Raw genomic sequence first — 24,500 nt, 5'->3', positions numbered from 1 at the left:
CAGGAGGTGGTGAAGATGGAGAAATCAGAGAGAAGGACAGGACGGAGGGAGAGCAGACGGGGATAATGGAGGCAAGGACAGGACGGAGGGAGGAGGAGGAGGAGAGTGCGGGAAGGTGGTCAGGTGGAGATCACATCCTCAGAAGGGGAGAGGAAGGAAGGAACCTGGGAGGATGAGGGACAGAGGGAGAGATGACAAGGATATTCTGAGGGCGAGTGAGGGAAGAGGGATCTGCAGATGGGAGGGGGAGAGGTGTGAGCCTGCAGATGTGCCCGCTACTGCGTGTGCATGTACTGCTGTGTGACCGATCAGAACAGACGTGTGCATGTACTGCTGTGTGACCGATCAGAGCATACGTGTGCATGTACTGCTGTGTGACTGATCAGAACAGGCGTGTGCATGTACTGCTGTGTGACCGATCAGAACAAACGTGTGCATGTACTGCTGTGTGACTGATCAGAAGATACGTGTGCATGTACTGCTGTGTGACTGATCAGAAGATACGTGTGCATGTACTGCTGTGTGACCGATCAGAACAGACGGGTGCATGTACTGCTGTGTGACCGATCAGAGCATACGTGTGCATGTACTGCTGTGTGACTGATCAGAACAGACGTGTGCATGTACTGCTGTGTGACCGATCAGAACAGAGGTGTGCATGTACTGCTGTGTGACCGATCAGAAGATACGTGTGCATGTACTGCTGTGTGACCGATCAGAAGATACGTGTGCATGTACTGCTGTGTGACTGATCAGAAGATACGTGTGCATGTACTGCTGTGTGACCGATCAGAACAGACGTGTGCATGTACTGCTGTGTGACCGATCAAAAGATACGTGTGCATGTACTGCTGTGTGACCGATCAGAAGATACGTGTGCATAACTGCTGTGTGACCGATCAGAACAGACGTGTGCATGTACTGCTGTGTGATCGATCAGAACAGACGTGTGCATGTACTGCTGTGTGACCGATCAGAAGATACGTGTGCATGTACTGCTGTGTGACCGATCAGAAGATACGTGTGCATGTACTGCTGTGTGACCGATCAGAACAGGCGTGTGCATGTACTGTTGTGTGACCAATCAGAACATACGTGTGCATGTACTGCTGTGTGACTGATCAGAACAGACGGGTGCATGTACTGCTGTGTGACCGATCAGAACAGACGTGTGCATGTACTGCTGTGTGACCGATCAGAACAGACGTGTGCATGTACTGCTGTGTGACCAATCAGAACATACGTGTGCATGTACTGCTGTGTGACTGATCAGAAGATACGTGTGCATGTACTGCTGTGTGACCAATCAGAACATACGTGTGCATGTACTGCTGTGTGACCAATCAGAACATACGTGTGCATGTACTGCTGTGTGACTGATCAGAAGATACGTGTGCATGTACTGCTGTGTGACCGATCAGAAGATACGTGTGCATGTACTGCTGTGTGACCGATCAGAACAGACGTGTGCATGTACTGCTGTGTGACCGATCAGAACAGACGTGTGCATGTACTGCTGTGTGACTGATCAGAAGATACGTGTGCATGTACTGCTGTGTGACCGATGAGAACAGACGTGTGCATGTACTGCTGTGTGACTGATCAGAACAGACGTGTGCATGTACTGCTGTGTGACTGATCAGAACATACGTTTGCATGTACTGCTGTGTGACCGATCAGAACAGACGTGTGCATGTACTGCTGTGTGACTAATCAGAAGATACGTGTGCATGTACTGCTGTGTGACCGATCAGAACAGACGTGTGCATGTACTGCTGTGTGACTGATCAGAACAGACGGGTGCATGTACTGCTGTGTGACCGATCAGAAGATACGTGTGCATGTACTGCTGTGTGACTGATCAGAACAGACGTGTGCATGTACTGCTGTGTGACCGATCAGAAGATACGTGTGCATGTACTGCTGTGTGACTGATCAGAAAAGACGTGTGCATGTACTGCTGTGTGACTGATCAGAAGATACGTGTGCATGTACTGCTGTGTGACTGATCAGAACAGACGTGTGCATGTACTGCTGTGTGACTGATCAGAACAGACGTGTGCATGTACTGCTGTGTGACCGATCAGAAGATACGTGTGCATGTACTGCTGTGTGACCGATCAGAAGATACGTGTGCATGTACTGCTGTGTGACTGATCAGAACAGACGTGTGCATGTACTGCTGTGTGACCGATCAGAAGATACGTGTGCATGTACTGCTGTGTGACTGATCAGAACAGACGTGTGCATGTACTGCTGTGTGACTAATCAGAAGATACGTGTGCATGTACTGCTGTGTGACCGATCAGAACAGACGTGTGCATGTACTGCTGTGTGACTGATCAGAACAGACGGGTGCATGTACTGCTGTGTGACCGATCAGAAGATACGTGTGCATGTACTGCTGTGTGACTGATCAGAAGATACGTGTGCATGTACTGCTGTGTGACCGATCAGAACAGACGGGTGCATGTACTGCTGTGTGACCGATCAGAAGATACGTGTGCATGTACTGCTGTGTGATTGATCAGAAGATACGTGTGCATGTACTGCTGTGTGACTGATCAGAAGATACGTGTGCATGTACTGCTGTGTGACTGATCAGAAGATACGTGTGCATGTACTGCTGTGTGACCGATCAGAACAGACGTGTGCATGTACTGCTGTGTGACTGATCAGAACAGACGGGTGCATGTACTGCTGTGTGACTGATCAGAAGATACGTGTGCATGTACTGCTGTGTGACTGATCAGAAGATACGTGTGCATGTACTGCTGTGTGACTGATCAGAACAGACGGGTGCATGTACTGCTGTGTGACCGATCAGAAGATACGTGTGCATGTACTGCTGTGTGACCGATCAGAACATACGTGTGCATGTACTGCTGTGTGACTGATCAGAACAGACGGGTGCATGTACTGCTGTGTGACTGATCAGAACAGACGTGTGCATGTACTGCTGTGTGACTAATCAGAAGATACGTGTGCATGTACTGCTGTGTGACTGATCAGAAGATACGTGTGCATGTACTGCTGTGTGACTAATCAGAAGATACGTGTGCATGTACTGCTGTGTGACTAATCAGAAGATACGTGTGCATGTACTGCTGTGTGACTGATCAGAACAGACGTGTGCATGTACTGCTGTGTGACTGATCAGAAGATACGTGTGCATGTACTGCTGTGTGACTGATCAGAAGATACGTGTGCATGTACTGCTGTGTGACTGATCAGAAGATACGTGTGCATGTACTGCTGTGTGACTGATCAGAAGATACGTGTGCATGTACTGCTGTGTGACCGATCAGAACAGACGGGTGCATGTACTGCTGTGTGACTGATCAGAACAGACGTGTGCATGTACTGCTGTGTGACTGATCAGAAGATACGTGTGCATGTACTGCTGTGTGACTGATCAGAACAGACATGTGCATGTACTGCTGTGTGACTAATCAGAAGATACGTGTGCATGTACTGCTGTGTGACTGATCAGAAGATACGTGTGCATGTACTGCTGTGTGACTAATCAGAAGATACGTGTGCATGTACTGCTGTGTGACTGATCAGAAGATACGTGTGCATGTACTACTATATACCTCCATGTCCAGCTCTATACATGATACACTATATACCTCCATGTCCAGCTATATACATGATACACTATATACCTCCATGTCCAGCTCTATACATTATACACTATATACCTCCATGTCCAGCTATATACATGATACACTATATACCTCCATGTCCAGCTCTATACATTATACACTATATACCTCCATGTCCAGCTCTATACATGATACACTATATACCTCCATGTCCAGCTCTATACATGATGCACTATATACCTCCATGTCCAGCTCTATACATGATACACTATATACCTCCATGTCCAGCTATATACATGATACACTATATACCTCCATGTCCTGCTCTATACATTATACACTATATACCTCCATGTCCAGCTCTATACATTATACACTATATACCTCCATGTCCAGCTCTATACATGATGCACTATATACCTCCATGTCCAGCTCTATACATGATACACTATATACCTCCATGTCCAGCTCTATACATGATACACTATATACCTCCATGTTCAGCTCTATACATGATACACTATATACCTCCATGTCCAGCTCTATACATTATACACTATATACCTCCATGTCCAGCTCTATACATTATACACTATATACCTCCATGTCCAGCTCTATACATGATACACTATATACCTCCATGTCCAGCTCTATACATGATACACTATATACCTCCATGTCCTGCTATATACATGATACACTATATACCTCCATGTCCAGCTCTATACATTATACACTATATACCTCCATGTCCAGCTATATACATGATACACTATATACCTCCATGTCCAGCTCTATACATGATACACTATATACCTCCATGTCCAGCTCTATACATGATACACTATATACCTCCATGTCCAGCTCTATACATGATACACTATATACCTCCATGTCCTGCTCTATACATTATACACTATATACCTCCATGTCCTGCTATATACATGATACACTATATACCTCCATGTCCAGCTCTATACATGATACACTATATACCTCCATGTCCAGCTCTATACATTATACACTATATATCTCCATGTCCAGCTCTATACATGATACACTATATACCTCCATGTCCTGCTATATACATGATGCACTATATACCTCCATGTCCAGCTCTATACATTATACACTATATACCTCCATGTCCAGCTCTATACATTATACACTATATACCTCCATGTCCAGCTATATACATGATACACTATATACCTCCATGTCCAGCTCTATACATTATACACTATATACCTCCATGTCCAGCTCTATACATGATACACTATATACCTCCATGTCCAGCTCTATACATGATACACTATATACCTCCATGTCCTGCTCTATACATTATACACTATATACCTCCATGTCCTGCTATATACATGATACACTATATACCTCCATGTCCAGCTCTATACATGATACACTATATACCTCCATGTCCAGCTATATACATGATACACTATATACCTCCATGTCCAGCTCTATACATTATACACTATATATCTCCATGTCCAGCTCTATACATGATACACTATATACCTCCATGTCCTGCTATATACATGATACACTATATACCTCCATGTCCAGCTCTATACATGATACACTATATACCTCCATGTCCAGCTATATACATGATACACTATATACCTCCATGTCCAGCTCTATACATGATGCACTATATACCTCCATGTCCAGCTCTATACATGATACACTATATACCTCCATGTCCTGCTCTATATATTATACACTATATACCTCCATGTCCAGCATTATACACTATATACCTCCATGTCCAGCTCTATACATGATACACTATATACCTCCATGTCCAGCTCTATACATTATACACTATATACCTCCATGTCCAGCTCTATACAGTATACACTATATACCTCCATAGTCCAGCTCTATACATGATACACTATATACCTCCATGTCCAGCTCTAACATTATACACTATATACCTCATGTCCAGCTCTATACATGATACACTATATACCTCCATGTCCAGCTCTATACATGATACACTATATACCTCCATGTCCAGCTCTATACATGATACACTATATACCTCCATGTCCAGCTCTATACATTATACACTATATACCTCCATGTCCAGCTCTATACATGATACACTATATACCTCCATGTCCAGCTCTATACATGATACACTATATACCTCCATGTCCAGCTCTATACATGATACACTATATACCTCCATGTCCAGCTCTATACATTATACACTATATACCTCCATGTCCAGCTCTATACATGATACACTATATACCTCCATGTCCAGCTCTATACATGATACACTATATACCTCCATGTCCAGCTCTATACATTATACACTATATACCTCCATGTCCAGCATTATACATGATACACTATATACCTCCATGTCCAGCTATATACATGATACACTATATACCTCCATGTCCAGCTATATACATGATACACTATATACCTCCATGTCCAGCTCTATACATGATACACTATATACCTCCATGTCCAGCTCTATACATGATACACTATATACCTCCATGTCCAGCTCTATACATGATACACTATATACCTCCATGTCCAGCTCTATACATGATACACTATATACCTCCATGTCCAGCTATATACATGATACACTATATACCTCCATGTCCAGCTCTATACATGATACACTATATACCTCCATGTCCAGCTCTATACATGATACACTATATACCTCCATGTTCAGCTCTATACATGATACACTATATACCTCCATGTCCAGCTCTATACATTATACACTATATACCTCCATATCCAGCTCTATACATGATACACTATATACCTCCATGTCCAGCTCTATACATTATACACTATATACCTCCATGTCCAGCTCTATACATGATACACTATATACCTCCATGTCCAGCTCTATACATGATACACTATATACCTCCATGTCCAGCTCTATACATTATACACTATATACCTCCATGTCCAGCTATATACATTATACACTATATACCTCCATGTCCAGCTCTATACATGATACACTATATACCTCCATGTCCAGCATTATACATGATACACTATATACCTTCATGTCCAGCATTATACATTATACACTATATACCTCCATGTCCAGCTATATACATGATACACTATATACCTCCATGTCCAGCTCTATACATGATACACTATATACCTCCATGTCCAGCTCTATACATCATACACTATATACCTCCATGTCCAGCTCTATACATGATACACTATATACCTCCATGTCCAGCTCTATACATTATACACTACATACCTCCATGTCCAGCTATATACATGATACACTATATACCTCCATGTCCAGCTCTATACATGATACACTATATACCTCCATGTCCAGCTCTATACATGATACACTATATACCTCCATGTTCAGCTCTATACATGATACACTATATACCTCCATGTCCAGCTCTATACATTATACACTATATACCTCCATATCCAGCTCTATACATGATACACTATATACCTCCATGTCCAGCTCTATACATTATACACTATATACCTCCATGTCCAGCTCTATACATTATACACTATATACCTCCATATCCAGCTCTATACATGATACACTATATACCTCCATGTTCAGCTCTATACATGATACACTATATACCTCCATGTCCAGCTCTATACATGATACACTATATACCTCCATGTTCAGCTCTATACATGATACACTATATACCTCCATGTCCAGCTCTATACATGATACACTATATACCTCCATGTTCAGCTCTATACATGATACACTATATACCTCCATGTCCAGCTCTATACATGATACACTATACACCTCCATGTCCAGCTCTATACATTATACACTATATACCTCCATGTCCAGCTCTATACATGATACACTATATACCTCCATGTTCAGCTCTATACATGATACACTATATACCTCCATGTCCAGCTCTATACATGATACACTATACACCTCCATGTCCAGCTCTATACATTATACACTATATACCTCCATGTCCAGATCTATACATGATACACTATATACCTCCATGTCCAGCTCTATACATGATGCACTATATACCTCCATGTCCAGCTCTATACATGATACACTATATACCTCCATGTCCAGCTCTATACATTATACACTATATACCTCCATGTCCAGCTCTATACATTATACACTATATACCTCCATATCCAGCTCTATACATGATACACTATATACCTCCATGTTCAGCTCTATACATGATACACTATATACCTCTATGTCCAGCTCTATACATTATACACTATATACCTCCATGTCCTGCTCTACACATGACATAAATGATACAGTACAAATAGTGATAAAGGATCCTGCCGCACTACTTGTTGTCATTCACTCCACCCATACATCCCTCTGATGGCCATATGGGCAGATCACTTACCCGCTGCTCTTCCTGGGCAGGGGCAGATCCTGTAGAGACAAAAGACATAAATCAAGAGATTGTCCATATAATGTACATATAAATTATTGAACATAATCCTATAGTAACCCCTATCACGAATGATGAATTCAACAACATCCCTACAGGAACTGACGTCACCAAGCTGCTCCTTGTAGTCCCCATTAGCACCAATCTGTGGTGAACGAGATATCCTCGCAGGCCTCGCCACCTACAGTTATAAAGCCTAATGTCTGCTTGGTTTTGTAATACAAACCTTTCAGAATGAGATGGAGAACTTCATAAGGCCACTGCGGTCATTTTGCTGTAGACTGTAAAGCGAGATGGTTTTCTAAAACGTGTGCCTAAAGTTCTGACCTCTAGTGGTCACCATAAAAAGTGCATTTTTCTATGAATCGTTGTGAATGCATAATTTCCACTGAAACCAGGGTTTCCTTTTCAAAGAAATCTCAAATAGTGGTACATGTTCCCTTATAGGGTGCAATAAAACATGGATACATAACCCAATAAACATGACCTGCCTATGGAGTCTACATCTACTGATGTATATAAAGCCATAATCATAGTCTATCTGCACAGAGAGAAATCTCTTTTCACCGTCCTCTTTAAGTGAAAATCTGTAATATTCCCATATTCCCAAACCTTGCCGCATTGGATCTCAGTTTCTAAGGAGACCAGTAAGCAGTACAGAAAATGCTGAGACACTCCGGAGAGAGATCAGAGCCTAGCGGAAAACAGAAAGCTGCGAGAGCATGTGGTGATCTGTGACTTCATCAGTGGAGCACATGGCAGGAGTGCTGAGCCCCATAGGTTGTGAGGGACAGAAGCTTGAGGGCACCATGACACACCCTGTCGTTAATTCCATTACTTGACATCAAGCGCCAAAGGGTTGTCCAGAAGTGTGACATAATACAGTATGGGAAAATGCCGCCGCTGCAGTGTTGCGTGTACAGTTTACAATGAAAGCAGCTGGATGTGCTCTGTGCTGCTGTGGCATTGTCCTGTGCTGGGAGAAGACATGATTATAAAACCTTACATGTAACACGACAACACACGGGTTAGATCAAACAAAGAGAGGAGAGGAGAAGCAGGACGCCGATGCAGAATCCCCATGGTTTCAATTGTGCAGGATTGAGTAGTGTAGGAAAGCTCTGCTTACCTCCCAGCCCTGTCCGTCAGCACCTTATAAGTGATGTAGGCAGCAAATGACATCATTCGCTCGACATTCATAATACTGAAGGTGCCATGCCAGATGTGGCCTGCATCGCCAACGGGGGAAGACGAACAGTACGGTATCATTATTACTATTATACAGTGGTGCTGACAGTTGGGGGGCGTGCTTGTCATTTCTGGCGCCCCAAGCACAATCCCTTAATCAAAGACATTTTTTGTTTAGAAAAATACAATATTTACCCACCCTCCGTTCTCATTGATATTGGGATATATTGTGTGCCCTGATGCCACAATACCAACATGAACGCTTGCATACAGCCTGGAACCGGTCTGCTGCTCATGTGACGCACACAGGAGGTGATCTTTAGCAAATTGCAGACGGGCAGCAATGTTCTTTTTGGAGAGCGGCGGCTTTCTCCTTGCATTCCTGCCCTGCACAACATCATTGCTTAGTGTCCTCCTGATGGTGGACTCATGAACATTAGCTAACGTGAGAAAGGGCTTTAGTTGCTTAGAGGTTACCTTGGTTTCCTTTGTGACCTTACGGACTATTACACGCCATACTCTTGGGAAGGTATTAATGGTCTTAAATTCCATCAATTTGTACACAGTCTGTCTGACTGTGGATTGGTGGAGTCCAACAGCTTTAGAGATGGTTCCGTAACTACAGCCTGATGAGCATCAACAACGTTGCTTCTGAGGCTTCTGAGGTAATCTCCTTTGTTCATGCCATGATACGTGAAGACCCAACTTCATAGATCCCTGTTTTTTTTTTATAAAAAAAGGTTGCCCACTCACACCTAATTGTCATCCCAATGATTGAAAACACCTGACTCTTCACTTACTTTTCAGTCTAAAAGATGTGATATTGGATAATTTTCCTCAACAAATAAGTGGCCAAGTATAACTTTTTTGACTCATTTGTTATGTTGGCTTGAAAAAGCCTGTACCATCCTGTTATTCTGTATCATACTGTTATTCGATTGTTTCAGCTTATTATTCCGTTTTATTATTCTTCTATAGTTGTAAAACTACAAATCCCACCATGCCCTGCTGTAGCTTGATAGCTGTAGGCTGTCCGAGAATTAAGGGAGTTGTAGTTTTCCAACAGCTGGAGGGCCGAAGGTTGAGCATGCCTATTCTATACGCTCCTCCTCCTACAGTTTTGGGGTTACAAACGGCAAACTTTCCACACTTCTTCGACCTATAGTGAGGTAAGTTGATTGCGCTTTAATAAGTGATCCCACCCTCCGGGCCCCTGCGGCGGACCACCGAAGACCCCTTTTTTGCCATTGACTTTGACAGAGAAAATCTTCAAATCGCTCCCACTCGCAGTTTTGACGCAACACTCCCCAAACTTTGACCACATATTGTTGGTGTCAACCCGAATAAAAGGGTACATTTTAAGGGGAAACACCCCAAAGTGGGCGGAGCTAGCACCGGCCAATGAAAATGTGGCTATTTTCTATACGCTACTCATTCCACAGTTTTAGGAGTACAATTACGAAACTTGGCACACTTGTTCGGCACATACCTGAATAGGTGGTTTGTGCTTTGTTAACCGATCCCACCCTCCGGGCCCCTGGGGAGGCCTCCCGAAGACCCCACTTTTTGTCATAGACTTTCATTGGAAAATTGTAAATGTTTGCCACTCGTACAGCTTTGAAGTTAAACTCACCGAACTTGGGTCACTTAGGGCTCTTTCACACTTGCGTTGTTCTGTTCCGGCATAAAGTTCCGTCATCGGGGCTCTATGCCGGAAGAATCCTGATCAGTTTTATCCTGATGCATTCTGAATGGAGAGAAATCCGTTCAGGATGCATCAGGATGTCTTCAGTTCCGGACCGGAAAATTCTTTGGCCGGAGAAAATACCGCAGCATGCTGCGCTTTTTGCTCCGGCCAAAAATCCTGAACACTTGCCGCAAGGCCGGATCCGGAATTAATGCCCATTGAAAGGCATTGATCCAGATCCGGCCTTAAGCTAAACGTCGTTTCGTCGTTTAGCTTTTTCTGAATGGTTACCATGGCTGCCGGGACGCTAAAGTCCTGGCAGCCATGGTAAAGTGTGGTGGGGAGCGGGGGAGCAGCATACTTACCGTCCGTGCGGCTCCCGGGACGCTCCAGAGTGACATCAGGGCGCCCCACGCGCATGAATGACATGATCGCATGGCACGTCATCCATGCGCATGGGGCGCTCTGACGTCATTCTGGAGCGCCCCGGGAGCCGCACGGACTGTAAGTATACCGCTCCCCTGCTCCTACTATGGCAACCAGGACTTTAATAGCGTCCTGGCTGCCATAGTAACACTGAAAGCATTTTGAAGACGGATCCGTCTTTAAATGCTTTCAGTTCACTTGCGTTTTTCCGGATCCAGCGTGTAATTCCAGCAAGTGGAGTACACGCCGGATCCGGACAACGCAAGTGTGAAAGAGGCCTTAGTCATGGGGATGGGGTCAACCTGAAAATGTCTATGGCATTTTGGGGACCCTAAAAAGTGGGCAGAACCACAAACAACCAATCAAATTTTACTCATTGATCTTCAATAGAAAACAATAAAACTGCTGCCATTTTTACACATCAAATGCCATAATTCCCTTAAAGTGTTAGTCACTGGGTGACTGTGGTTCACATCACAATTAGGGAAAAAAAGGGGCGGGACAACAACAGCCAATCAGATTTCAGCCTTTGACCTTAATGAAAAGCAGATAAACTGCTGCTATTATCATAGTTTAAATGCCAAGTCTCCCAATTACTCACTGGGTGACTGCGGAAAAGTGGGTGGAGCCTAAAACAGCCAATCAGATTTCACCTAAAAGCCAGAGGCCCCAATCTTGGCACAGACCATGGTTGGGTGACTGGACTTAAAATTTGGAAAAATGGGCGGAGCTTAAAACAGCCAATCAAATATTGCTAAGTGCTATTCAAAGGGAATATTTAATTTGCTGCCATTCTTACACTGTTAATGGCAGGGTCTTCAAACTTGGTACATTCGGTTACTGGGTGACGGGAATTCAAATTTAAAAAGTAGGCGGAGCCAAAAACAACCAATCAGATTTTCCCTATTGACTTCAATGAGAAAATGTAAAAAGCAGTTATTCTTACAATATGAAAGCAAGAGTCCCCAAACTGGCACCATGGGTCACTGGGTGAGTGTGATTAGAATTTAGGGAAAGTGGGTGGAGCCTTCAACAGCCAATCACATTTCAGCCATTCGTTTAATATGGGAAATTTTTTATTACTGCCGCTCTTTGACTGTTAATGGCAGGGTCCTCAAATTTGGCACAGTCAGTCATTGGGTGACTTGGGTTCAAATTTTAAAAAGTGGGTGGAGCCACAAACATCCAATCAGATTTCAAGCCAACATCTTGTGGTTTCTTCAGAAACGACACCATCTAGTTTGATTTTTTTTATCTTTAAAGGGGTTTTCTCACTTCAGACATTGGTGGCAAATCACTAGGATATTCCCCCAAAGTATGACAGGTGCGGGTCCCACCTCTGGGACTCGCACCTATCTTTAGAACAGAGCTCGCAAAGTGAAGGAGGGCGTACCGCGCATGCATAGCTGCCTTCCACTCATTTCTATGGCAGCGCCGAAAATAGGAGAGTGGCGTGCTAGGACATTTTCAGTGGTTCCATTAAAATGATTGGGAAGCACACCATGCAAGCACGGCCTCCACTCCGTCCACTTCTATAGGGCTGAAGGAAATAGCCAGCACTGAAAGATAGGAATGAATGGAGGATGGCCGCGCATGCGCAGTGTGCACTCTTTCACTTTGCGTGCTCCATTCTAAATATACGCCACCAATGTCTAAATATGGTATACTTAGGACTTGTGTGAAAATCTTATGTAGTTTTAGGTCACTAGTGTTCAGGTATACTAAATTTCTGTGCAATATTAAGAAGACAAACAATTGCAACTTAAAGATCCTTAATGGGATAAATAAAATTAATTAATTAAGTTCAATAAAGTTTAATTAAATATCCCCCCAATGAAAAAATAATTGAGAAAAACACTTTTAAAAAAATTGGAAAAAAAGAATACGATAAAGCAGTCATAATAATATGTAGAAAAAAGGGTATTATTTAAACTACATCACATGAAAAAAGGCAAAAAAGCAGTGTTTTGCCTCTCCCCATAAAATTATAAAAGGACTAATAATAAATTATATTTACCTCAAAATTGTGCAAGAAAAAGTGACCCTGTACATACATCTTGCAGACAGAAACAGTATGACATTCCTCAAGTTATAAATTGCCATCTTATAATACAGAGTAGTGAATCTATCAGATGAAACCGTAAAAGGTACTGTACTTTACAGTGCCAGCACCTAAATTTCCAGCCCCTAAACTTTACAGTGCCAACACTTAAACCTCCAGCCCTTAGACTTTAGAGTGCCAGCACCTAAACCTCTGGCCCCTAGATTTTACAGTGCCAGCACTTAAAACCTCTGGCCCCTAGACTTGACAGTGCCAGCACCTAAACCTCCAGCCCTTAGACTTTACAGTGCCAGCACCTAATCCTCCAGCCCCTAAACTTTACAGTGCCAGCACCTAAAACCTCTGGCACCTAAACTTTACAGTGCCAGCACCTAAACCTCCAGCCCCTAGACTTTACTGTGTCAGCACCTAAACCTCCGGCCTCTAGACTTTACTGTGCCAGCACCTAAACCTCCGGCCTCTAGACTTTACAGTGCCAGCACCTAAACCTCCAGCCTCTAGGCTTTACCGTGCCAGCACTTAAACCTCCAGGCCCTAGACTTTACAGTGCCAGAACCTAAAACTTGACCCCCCAGAATTTACAGTGCTAGCACCTAAACCTCCAGCCCTAAGACTTTACAGTGCCAGAACCTAAACCTTTACCCAGACTTTACAGTGCCAGCATCTAAAAACTCCAGCCCCTAGACTTGACATTGCCAGCACCTAAACCTCAAGGCCGCAGACTTTACAGTGCCAGCACCTAAACCTCCATCCCCTAGACTTGACAGTGCCAGCATCTAAACCTCCAGGCCCTAGACTTTACAGTGCCGGCTCCTAAAAACTCCAGCCCCTAGACTTGACAGTGCCAGCACCTAAACCTCCAGAACCTAGGCATTACAGTGCCAGCACCTAAACTTCCAGCCCCTAGGCTTTACAGTGCCAGCACCTAAACCTCCAGGCCCTAGACTGCACAGTGCCAGCTCCTAAACTTCCAGCCCCTAGGCTTTACAGTGCCAGCACCTAAACCTCCAGGCCCTAGACTGCACAGTGCCAGCTCCTAAACCTCCAGCCCCTAGGCTTTACAGTGCCAGCCCACAAAAATTTTGCATACGAATTGAGAAAGTTCCTGGTGCATACGTCAGACATATCAACCAATGGAAGCCAAAAGAGTGTCCATTTGGCCTCCAACGTAGAAGAATGTTGCAGTATTACAACACAGAGCAAAGTACAGTAATTTTTTTTCACTTGTGCTTTTTTTTGCTGTTAGCATTTTAGGAAATGTTCTTGGAGCTGTTATATGGAGAATCCGATGGATGTCAATGAGTACAATGGCCACAATAATACAACCCCTATGGCAATGCTGAGTGCTAAAAACAAATTCATTTTCATTTTGCTTTTCCGAAAATGGCGTAATGTTTACAATGTAAGCAGCCTAATGTGGGTGCGGCTGAGATATCAGACAATGCATAGACCTAACAACAAGAAGATGAGCAGACACAGCCCAGACGATCAGTCACAATACAGATACCTATTTTGACTACTTCCCGGTGAATGGAGATGATCTATGAAAACAGAAGTAAACACAGTTTGGCAGCAAATGTTGAGTCTAATGCCCAAATACAGGAAAAATACTCAGCGCGTGAGGAGAAGGGATGAAAGCCATTCATTACAATTATATATGGAAGGCTGACTTCATGACAAATATTATAGGGAGGCCTCTGGGCAGTGCCCTGTAGGCATCATTTCTAGTGCAGGGGGGCATTTTCAGAAGAGTCAGATTAAGCAATGTGGTAGGCCTACCTAAAAAGATGTGTTTATACATACACTTAAAGGGGTTGTCCACTTTTGGGGCCTTATGCTCAAACCGCCTCCCCATATCACCAGGCCTGTGGATGGAAGAATATTCTCCTGCTCACCTCCACAATGTTCCAGTTCCCTTGATCACCCATTGCCGTGCTCTGGTCCCATTTGTCAATACCTGGTTTGACGGGGTCACGTGTGCCACTGCAGCCAATGCCTGGCTAGGGACAAGCTCCCCATTCGTCACATCAATGGGTCACATGACTCGTGGGGGACACATCACAGCTACAGCCAGTCATTGGCTGTGAAAATTGCAATCTGTGTAAGAGCTGCCAGCCCATGCATGCTGAGAACTGGGAAGGCTGTATTTGAACTTTGTCAGTAAAGCTTTGTTCTACTGTTACACCAGCCTCTTCATTGTATACACCCACACCTGCATCGCTGCACTGTACCAACATCTGCCTGGGACCCTGCCTTGCACCCCATGCAGTACCCCAGGATAGGGTGCTTGTAAAATTATTTTTTATTATATAATGTTATTTGATGTATTGCATTGTATCCATACAGTTCTGTATGGCAAATTCAGGGTTAACAATCCTGACTCTGCCCTTGTAGGAAGCAGGGAGATGGACTTAGGTCCACCCCTAGTGATGGAGTCTAGTGTTAGCTGAGGAAGAGAGCAGAGCTACATTTGTTCACTCCTTGGAGAAACTAGATCTGAGTCACAGAGAATCGCTATCTCTTTGCATCAAGCAAGCCATCTTTACAGTACTCTAGAGAGAGAGACAGAAAGAACTAGAAGGTCCAGAATCTGCATGGCGGAGCACTGGAGTCAGTCAGTAAGGTATTCACTGTTTAAGGCTGATAAAGACTTTACTGCAGTAAGGGGGACAATATACCGTTCCACGCTTTGACACAGTCCTGGCTAATCATATATTAATCCTACACCCCTCAGCTGGGAATAACAGACAAGTTTGCAAGAACCTTATTGCCAGCCTTAGATGCTGCAGAGAGAGACATTGGAAAGAAAAAGAGGAGTACTACAACCCTCATCATTGCTCATATCCATACATAGGGAAGATTTGCACTGTGAATTGTTTGATACTGTTGGATGCACTACAACTGCCATTCTGCACTTTAGCAAAGAGAGACTTTTCTATTTTCTGCAACTGTCCTGGTTCCTGACTCCAGCACCATTCGCCGGCCACTGCACCCAACACCTCTGACAAAACAACATCAAGGGCACCTGATCAATATTAGGGAGCATCGGTGTGAGGAATGCCACTGTGATTTATGTGAATAAGGCATCCTCCACGAGAGCATAGTTTCGGTCCACATCCAATGCACATTTTTTGTGGATCAGATGCGGACCCATTCATTTCAATGGGGCCACAAAAGATGCAGACAGCACACCATGTGCTTTCCGCATCCATAAGTCACCTTCTGCGACCCCATAAAAAAGATAGAACACCCTATTCTTGTCCATTTTGAGTCAAATGAAAAATTGCTGGCATGCACATGACCGCGACCCGCAAAATAGATACGGTCAAGTGCATAAGGTCTAACTGTTGCAGCCAGAGCCACGACCACTGCCATCCTCTGCTCTGCTCCTCCTGGGCTGCAGCAATCCCAACCCTGACCGACACCAAGGGCATCCTGGGTCACATCAGGCAGAAGATCTTCACATCACCAGGGTGTGCCCGAGGGAAGAAAGGGTGCACCCGCCCATCACTGCATGGAGAGATGGTGCGAGGATCACCACTGTAACTACTACTTCCATCATTACTACCACCACTCCAGTCCTTCTCTCCCTTCCTGGGCTTGCTATATGGTCAAAGGGCCCTGAGTCCGAGGTGGACAAACTCTTTAAATGTGAGGATTAAAGGCGTTGGTCTTTGCCATAGACAGCAGCGGACAGGAAGAGATAAGGGAGACAGCACGTGTGCACTGCACGCGCCGTCTCCTCATACAGCTGATCGATGGGGGTGCCGGGTGTCGAACCCCCTCTGATCTGATATGGAGGACCTATCCTGAGCATAGGTCATCAATAGTAAAAGCCTGGACAACCCCTTTAAAGGGGTTTTGCCATCAGTTACAATGGGGGCATATCACTCGGATATGCCACCATTGTCTGATAGGTGCAGGTCCCACCTCTGGGACCCGCACCTACAACGAGAACAGAGCAGGGAAATGAATGTAGGGCAAACTGCGCATGCGCCCTCCATTCATTTCAATGGGGCCACTGAAAATAGCCGAGCGCTGGCTTGGCTATTTCTGTCTGCCCCATAGAAATAAATGGGAGCAGGGGCCGTGTGTGCGCAGTGCGTTCCTATTCACTTGTATGGGAGCAGCGGGGAGCAGCGCTTGGACCAGCCACACCTCTCCCCGCTCCATTCTCCTTGTAGGTACGGGTGGGACCTGCACCTATCAGACAATGTGGGCATATCCTAGTGATATGCCCCCATTGTATGTGATGGGAATACCCCCTTAAGGATGAGCAAACTTCTTAAAAAGTCCAGATTCACACAAAATTTTTAGAGATAGAAAAATGCTCATTTGTGAATGGATAGTCTGCTTTTCTATATTTATGACGTATCCTCAGGTGAATAGACAGGAGCCATTCCATTGAAGTGAATTGGGACAGCAGAGCTATAATTACACCTACTCGATGCTGCACAGCAAGCAGGTAATTAGTAAGGAGGACACAGCACCTATATGAGTACTGCAGCTCATACTGAGCTCTCTCACTCTCTTGTTGGTTCGGGACAAATTGGTTTGTGCCCAAACCAAATTTTCGAACCTGAAGTGAACCGAACCTTGTCAGTTTCACTCATCTCTACTGTGGATGTTAGAAATTAATCTGATTGGGGTAGTGCATTCCAAAGAACTGATGCAGCAAAAGAGAAGTTGTGGAGATGAGTGTGAGAGGTTCGGACTATGGAGGACATCTGTCTTAGATCATCAAACATTATATAATATAATTGTCTTCTATGCTCTGATATGAAGTTACTGGGAGATTCTGATGACCACCTTTTTGTCAGGTGGATTACACATATTTAGTACACTCATACTATTTTTACAGATAAACCAGGATTGTCTATAGCAGCCACGCTTTTAAATGCAGCTAGCTGGACTGTATACAAAGGTTTGTTCACATTTACAACCTCCCCCCCCCCCCCCCCCTTCCCCAGCTAATGGTTTCTCATTTAGAATTAATTTAATTGTATTCTCTGCTATACTTATTATTCACTATACTTAATGTACTTTGCTGCCATCTAGTGGCCTTTTTTTTCTATTTGGCTAATGTAAGTTATCTATGGCTGTATTTCATTATATCATTCATCTTATATCTCCTTCTTTTCTGTGAGCTTACATATTGTGTCCGTGCTCCTTTCCTGTTTGTCAGACATGCATCACAGTAACCTACAGGCATATCGATTGAATCTCCCTTACTGGAATTCTACATGCAACTGGTGTTGCTAGGGGAATTATTATAGCGAGTTCACTATCTACAATTGCTTGTACAAGAGATTGCCACTCACAGTTTAGAGATTTCTTTCACAAACATCCGTGGAAGAATCTAAAGCAAATGTGCATATAGCAATGCTTAAAGCTAGACCGAGTTGTGTATACATCTTACATGCAGACCTATGTTTCTCCATGCAAAAAAATTACAAATAATCCCTGTGTAGTCTATCGATGTGTTACTCCACTGTACCCACCGCCCATTCTTCTACTTTCTGTTAGTTATCAAGAGGATCAGACTACATGTCTGTAGTCTGTAACGAGACACATAGTTCACCTCCATCCATTCTGGCTCCCTGGCTGTCTTCACTGGACTTCCCTTCCCTGTCTGTAAACTCCCTGCACAGACTATATCTTGTGCACTGTTGCAGCCAGTGACTTACCTTGGCGGGCTTCAAGCTGCATGTCATGTGCCTTTTGGAGACACAATACTGCTGAGGCCAGTCATGAAATGCAATGCGCATGTGACCCCATCCTTGTGGAAGATGACAGGCGGGTACGGAAAGTGCAGTACAGGTACTGCTGTAGACATGGACCGTTAAGGGCAAACTGAGATGCCAAGTAGTCAGGCAGTGCCAACAGCCTGGCAGGGACCTCCACTGCTATCTCTACCAATGTGGGTGTCAGGGCGTAGTAGGGACCCCCATCTAACTCTTTGCACCTCATTATGATACCTACAATACTTTGCACTGATTGATTAGAGAACTGATGCTACCTTTCAAATAAATGATGACGAGTCTTACATTGCTTAGACACAGAAATGTGTGACTAGAAAGGAAAATCTTAGCCAGACATTAAAAGGTTGACGGTGCCATCTTCTCCCTATGGTGAAGAAGCAATAATCCTCTTGGATCAATAGCCCTGTGTCATCCCTCCTTCCTTCCATAGGCCACTCTGCAGACTCATCTGCCAGCTGGTGCAGTCTCTTCTGTCTCCATGTGACAATCTGTCAGTGGTAGATTTTCCTCTCTTGCCAATTTCCTGGGCTTCAGCAGAATACCTATTACCTCCCATCCCAAAGAGACGCCTCTGTGAGCAGCACTCACCCTGTTTACAAAAATGTTCTTCAGAGCGTGAATCAAAGTACAGCATGTATAATATTCAGCCCTGCGCTGGGAGATTCTTTTCCTTAGATACATTTTTCCGCAGGAAATATTAGTCCATCAGTTGTCCTCTACTTTCGTGCTGTTTGACATCCCACCTGTGTTTTATCAGAAGCTGGGGGACAACAAACATGGCTCTTCTCACAGCTCCCAACGCTTTCCTACATTGTTGACCAATGCGCCTCCAAGGAGTTTCAAGGCATAATGAACCCATTAGTGCCAAGCAAAATGTCCCCCATGAATGTAAACCATACTGTATTACCACCAACTAATGAAAGCCACAATGCACACCCCAGAAATAACAGCCAAGGTACCCCATTACTACTATGTCACAGTGCCTACATCAGTACCAACCCAGTTCCTAGCCTGGTACTCACAATATTCACAGTACTCAGTAAATAGTCTAGATGCCAACATAAAAGCCCTGCTTGGTGCCCTCAGATTACCAAAACAAGAGGTACCAAGGTTACATTTATGCTGTATCTTTTTTTCTAAAGTGTACAGATGATATTTTGGGAACTTAGTCCTACAAACTGGCAGCGCATCTGCCACATGTGAACATACTTAAAGCGAACCTATCATACCCTTTATACCACCCTCAACGGACTGCCTACCTACAGTCATGGCCGAAAGTGTTGGCATCCCTGAAATTTTTCCAGAAAATATTTCTCCCATAAAATTATTGCAATTACATATGTTTTCTTATACACATTTTTATTTCCTTTGGGTGTATCGGAACAACACAAAAAAACTGAGAAAAAAAAAACCAACAATGATAAAATTTCACGCATAACAGCAAAAATGGGCCAGACAAATTTACTGGAACCCTCAACTTAATATTTGGTTGCACACCCTTTGGAAGAAATAACTGAAATCAATTGCTTCCTATAGCCATCACAAAGCTCCTTACACCTCTCAACTGGAATTCTGGACCACTCTTCTTTTGCAGACTGCGCCAGGTCTCATATTTTAAGGGTGCCTTCTCCCTACAGCAATTTTATGATATCTCCACAGGTGTTCAATAGGATTTAGATCCGGACTAATTGCTGGCCACTTCAGAACTCTCCAGCGCTTTGTTCCCATCCATTTCTGGGTGCTTCCTGAAGTATGTTTGGGGTTATTGTCCTGCTGGAAAATCCATGACCTAGAACGCAAACCCAGCTTTCTGACACTAGGCCCTAGATTGCAAAACCCAAAGTTCTTTAGTAATCTTCAGATTTCATGATGCCTTGCAAACGGTCAAGGCACCCAGTGCCAGAGGCAGCAAAACAACCCCAAAGCATCTTTGAACCTCCACCATAATTGACTGTAGGTCCTGTGTTCTTTCCTTTGTAGGCCTCATTCCGTTTTCAGTAAACAGTAGTACTTTACCAAAAAGCTCTATCTTGGTCTCGTCTGTCCACAAGAGGTTTTCCTGAAAGGATTTTGGCCTACTCACATACATTTTGGCAACCTGCAGCCCAGCTTTTTTATGTCTCTGTGTCAGCAGTGGGGTCCTCCTGGGTCTCCTGCCATAGCATTTCATTTCATTCAAATATCGACAGAAAGTTTGTGCTGACACTGATGCACCCTGAGCCTGCAGGACAGCTTGAATATCTTTGAAAATTGATTGGGACTGCTTATCCACCACCTGGACTATCCTGCGTTGCAACCTTTCATCAATTTTTCTCCTCCATCCACATCTGGGGAGATTAGCCACAGTGCCATAGCTTGTAAACATTTTGATTATGTTGCGCACCGTGGACAAAGGAACATCAAGATCTCTGGAGATGGACCTGTAACCTTGAGATTGTTGATATTTTTCCACAATTTTGGTTCTCAAGTCCTCAGACAGTTCTCTTCTCCTCTTTCTGTTCTCCATGCTTAGTGTGAAGCACACAGACACACAATGCAAAGAGTGAGTCACTTTCTCCCCTTTTTATCTGGTTTAAGGTGTGATTTGTAGATCGCCTACACCTGTTACTTGCCACAGGGGAGTTTGAACAACCATCACATGCTTGGAACAAAGGTATTTACCCACAGTTTTGTGTGAAATTAGGTCCAATTTGCCTTTTTTTCACTATTTTTTGTGTTGTTCCAATACAGACAAAGGAAATAAACATGTGTATAACAAAACGTGTAATTGCAATCATTTTCTGGAAGAAATACTTTCAGGGGTGCCAACACTTTCAGCCAAGACTGTATCTGGTAATATAAAATTCTTAGAGGGAATTTACAATCTAATGATGGTAGCTCATGGTGGATAAGAGTCATGCTCTGCCAGAGAAGAGTCCAGCTTATTCATGACGAGTTACTTCTCTCCACCCTCCACCCACCCGACATTATCTCCTACTGATAACACTAAGGAAATCACTACCGATGATTGGCAGGAGAAAGGGAGCTCCTGAACCAGCTGGACTCCTCTCTGGCAGCACGTGACTCTTCTATGGCACGTGCTGCTCATTCAGACGACCGTATGTGTGTTGCAGTCCGCAATTTGCGTATCCACAAAACACGGATATCGGAATTGCGGACGTGTTCTATCTTTTTTTGTGGAATGGAAGTATGGATGTGGACAGCAAACGGTCATGTGGATGGGCCCTTAAACTGTAGCCAGCATGTCTGTTGCTACTTTATGCTGCAGCAGTATCCAGTATATGACAGGTTCCCTTTAAAAAGGAAAATTTGAGCTATGAATTCTTTCAATTGGGTCCCACAAATGTAAGTTTCTAAGATGCTCTGTACAATATACTGTAATTTCTTAACACGAAAGGCAACATCTATTGCAGCATGTTACCGGCCTACACAAAAGAAATTGCCAAAACACTGCCTTTCCTTTGACATCAGTTCCTGCTGTGCAGCTATTGGGGAGTATTTTCTGAAAAGGAGCAGAGAGATCTCAGTATTACCAGTATTATCTGCATGATGGGGGTGGGGAGGGGCAGGAAGTTACTGCAGAGCAGGAAATGATGTCAGAGAAGGAGCACCGTTTTGGTTCTTCTACCAGTAGTTGTTGCCTTTGGTGTTAAGGACTTATGGTCTACAGGGCCCCAAGGCCCTCCAAATTCCTAGTGACTAACCATCCATCACTCATAACTTTATGGCCTGTGTAACATGTCCATAGAAGTCTTATGGTAGAAACTCCCTTGAAGGGGTGTTTCTAACTCAGGTCTATGCAAGAGATCCGTGAATTTGGTGCAAATTCACAAAGCATCATGGTCCAAATTGTTATGTTCTGTATACAGCGGCTTCCATGCTTATATACTGTATACACTCGGCGGTGAACTGCATGCACGGTAATTTATTATTTTTCGTATATGGAGAGGATACAGAGCTTTGTATATTATCCGCTATCTACATTATACACTTGAATTATTTTCCAGCTGCTCTCCCCTCGGTATGTAAATTTCAGATGCCTCAGGTATCGGCTTACAGAATAAATTTGTTGATAAAGCATTATCAGGTTTGACTGACAGCTAGACCCGGATCGTAGACAACTCCTCAAGATCTAGGCCCAGTGCAGCGGTGAGCGGCCACCCATCCTGAGCATCATTAACCGGATTCATTATACATGGATGGCCTGCAATGGCGGTAAGAAGCCTCCTGCATATTCATGTGAGCATGCTGAGAGACGAGAGCGAGCCGGCTGCCTCTCATGGGAAATGTAGTTTTTATATAGCTGCTGGCAGAACTAGTCTACGGTGGCTTGCTGCCTGGTTTACATCACGTGAGGATGTCTGTATTTTCTTTTACATTAAAAATTTATTATTTTAGCATATTTTGATTAGAAGGGGTGTGCAAACTTCAATCTGGTGCTGCATTCTCATCTCAGAGGCCAGTGATTCCCAAATGTCTGTTAGGCTCCGGTGAAGTCACCATGCCCCTTGTAAAGCAGTAAGCAGGACATGATGATACGTGGGGAAGGGGTGGTGTGGGAACACAGTGGGGTACATTTAAATTATACATGCTGCAGAACGACCTGGATGCATTTATCCTTTTAGGGAATTAATAAAAAGGGGTTCTTTGTTCTGGATCAGGAGTGGAGAGTGTCTCAAACTCTGGAGGACCTCTCCTATCCTGCATTACAAAGACAACCCATTGGTTGGAATAGACACTGTGTAATAATTCATTCCCCCTGTGGTGGTGCTGTAGGGAAATTGAACACTTATTGCCAGGTTTCTCCACAGATTGCAAATGATCCCAGCAAGGATGGGCAGACTGGCCATAGACTCTACAGAGAAAATTCATGATTGGCCAATGCCCAGAGGGTCGACCAAGCCCTCCTTTTGGCCGCCAGCCAGGTACATAAAGATCTGATACTCTCAGCATTAATTAATGTAGGAGCATCGGGTACTTATCCATCTGGTTAGCGATGTCCGCAGTATTTTGTGCTGCGCTATGGTATTTGGTTTGCCGGGGCAGTATTTTGTGCTGCACTATGGTATTTGGCTTGCCGGAGCAGTATATTGTGCTGCACTGTGGTATCTGGTTTTGCTGGGGCAGTATTGTATGTTGCACCGTAGTATTTGGTTCTGCTGGGGCAGTATTGTATGTTGCACCGTAGTATTTGGTTCTGCTGGGGCAGTATTGTATGTTGCACCGTAGTATTTGGTTCTGCTGGGGCAGTATTGTATGTTGCACCGTAGTATTTGGTTCTGCTGGGGC

The 24,500-nt window shown here is 44.0% G+C and overlaps 1 protein-coding gene across 1 annotated transcript in view; it reads right to left on the bottom strand.

The window, feature by feature from the left end:
* The window catches only part of MAST1 (microtubule associated serine/threonine kinase 1), a 90,483-nt gene that overhangs the window by 44,140 nt on the left and 21,843 nt on the right, over positions 1–24,500 (bottom strand). Inside the window, exon 2 of the mRNA XM_044276966.1 lies at positions 8,039–8,067. Coding sequence (XP_044132901.1) covers positions 8,039–8,067 — 29 coding nt within the window. The remainder of the gene's footprint in view (positions 1–8,038; positions 8,068–24,500) is intronic.

Source organism: Bufo gargarizans, chromosome 2, assembly GCF_014858855.1.
Source record: "Bufo gargarizans isolate SCDJY-AF-19 chromosome 2, ASM1485885v1, whole genome shotgun sequence".
Lineage (NCBI taxonomy): Eukaryota > Metazoa > Chordata > Amphibia > Anura > Bufonidae > Bufo > Bufo gargarizans.
Note: the sequence above shows the minus strand (reverse complement) of the source record. Positions and strands in the feature narration are given on the sequence as shown.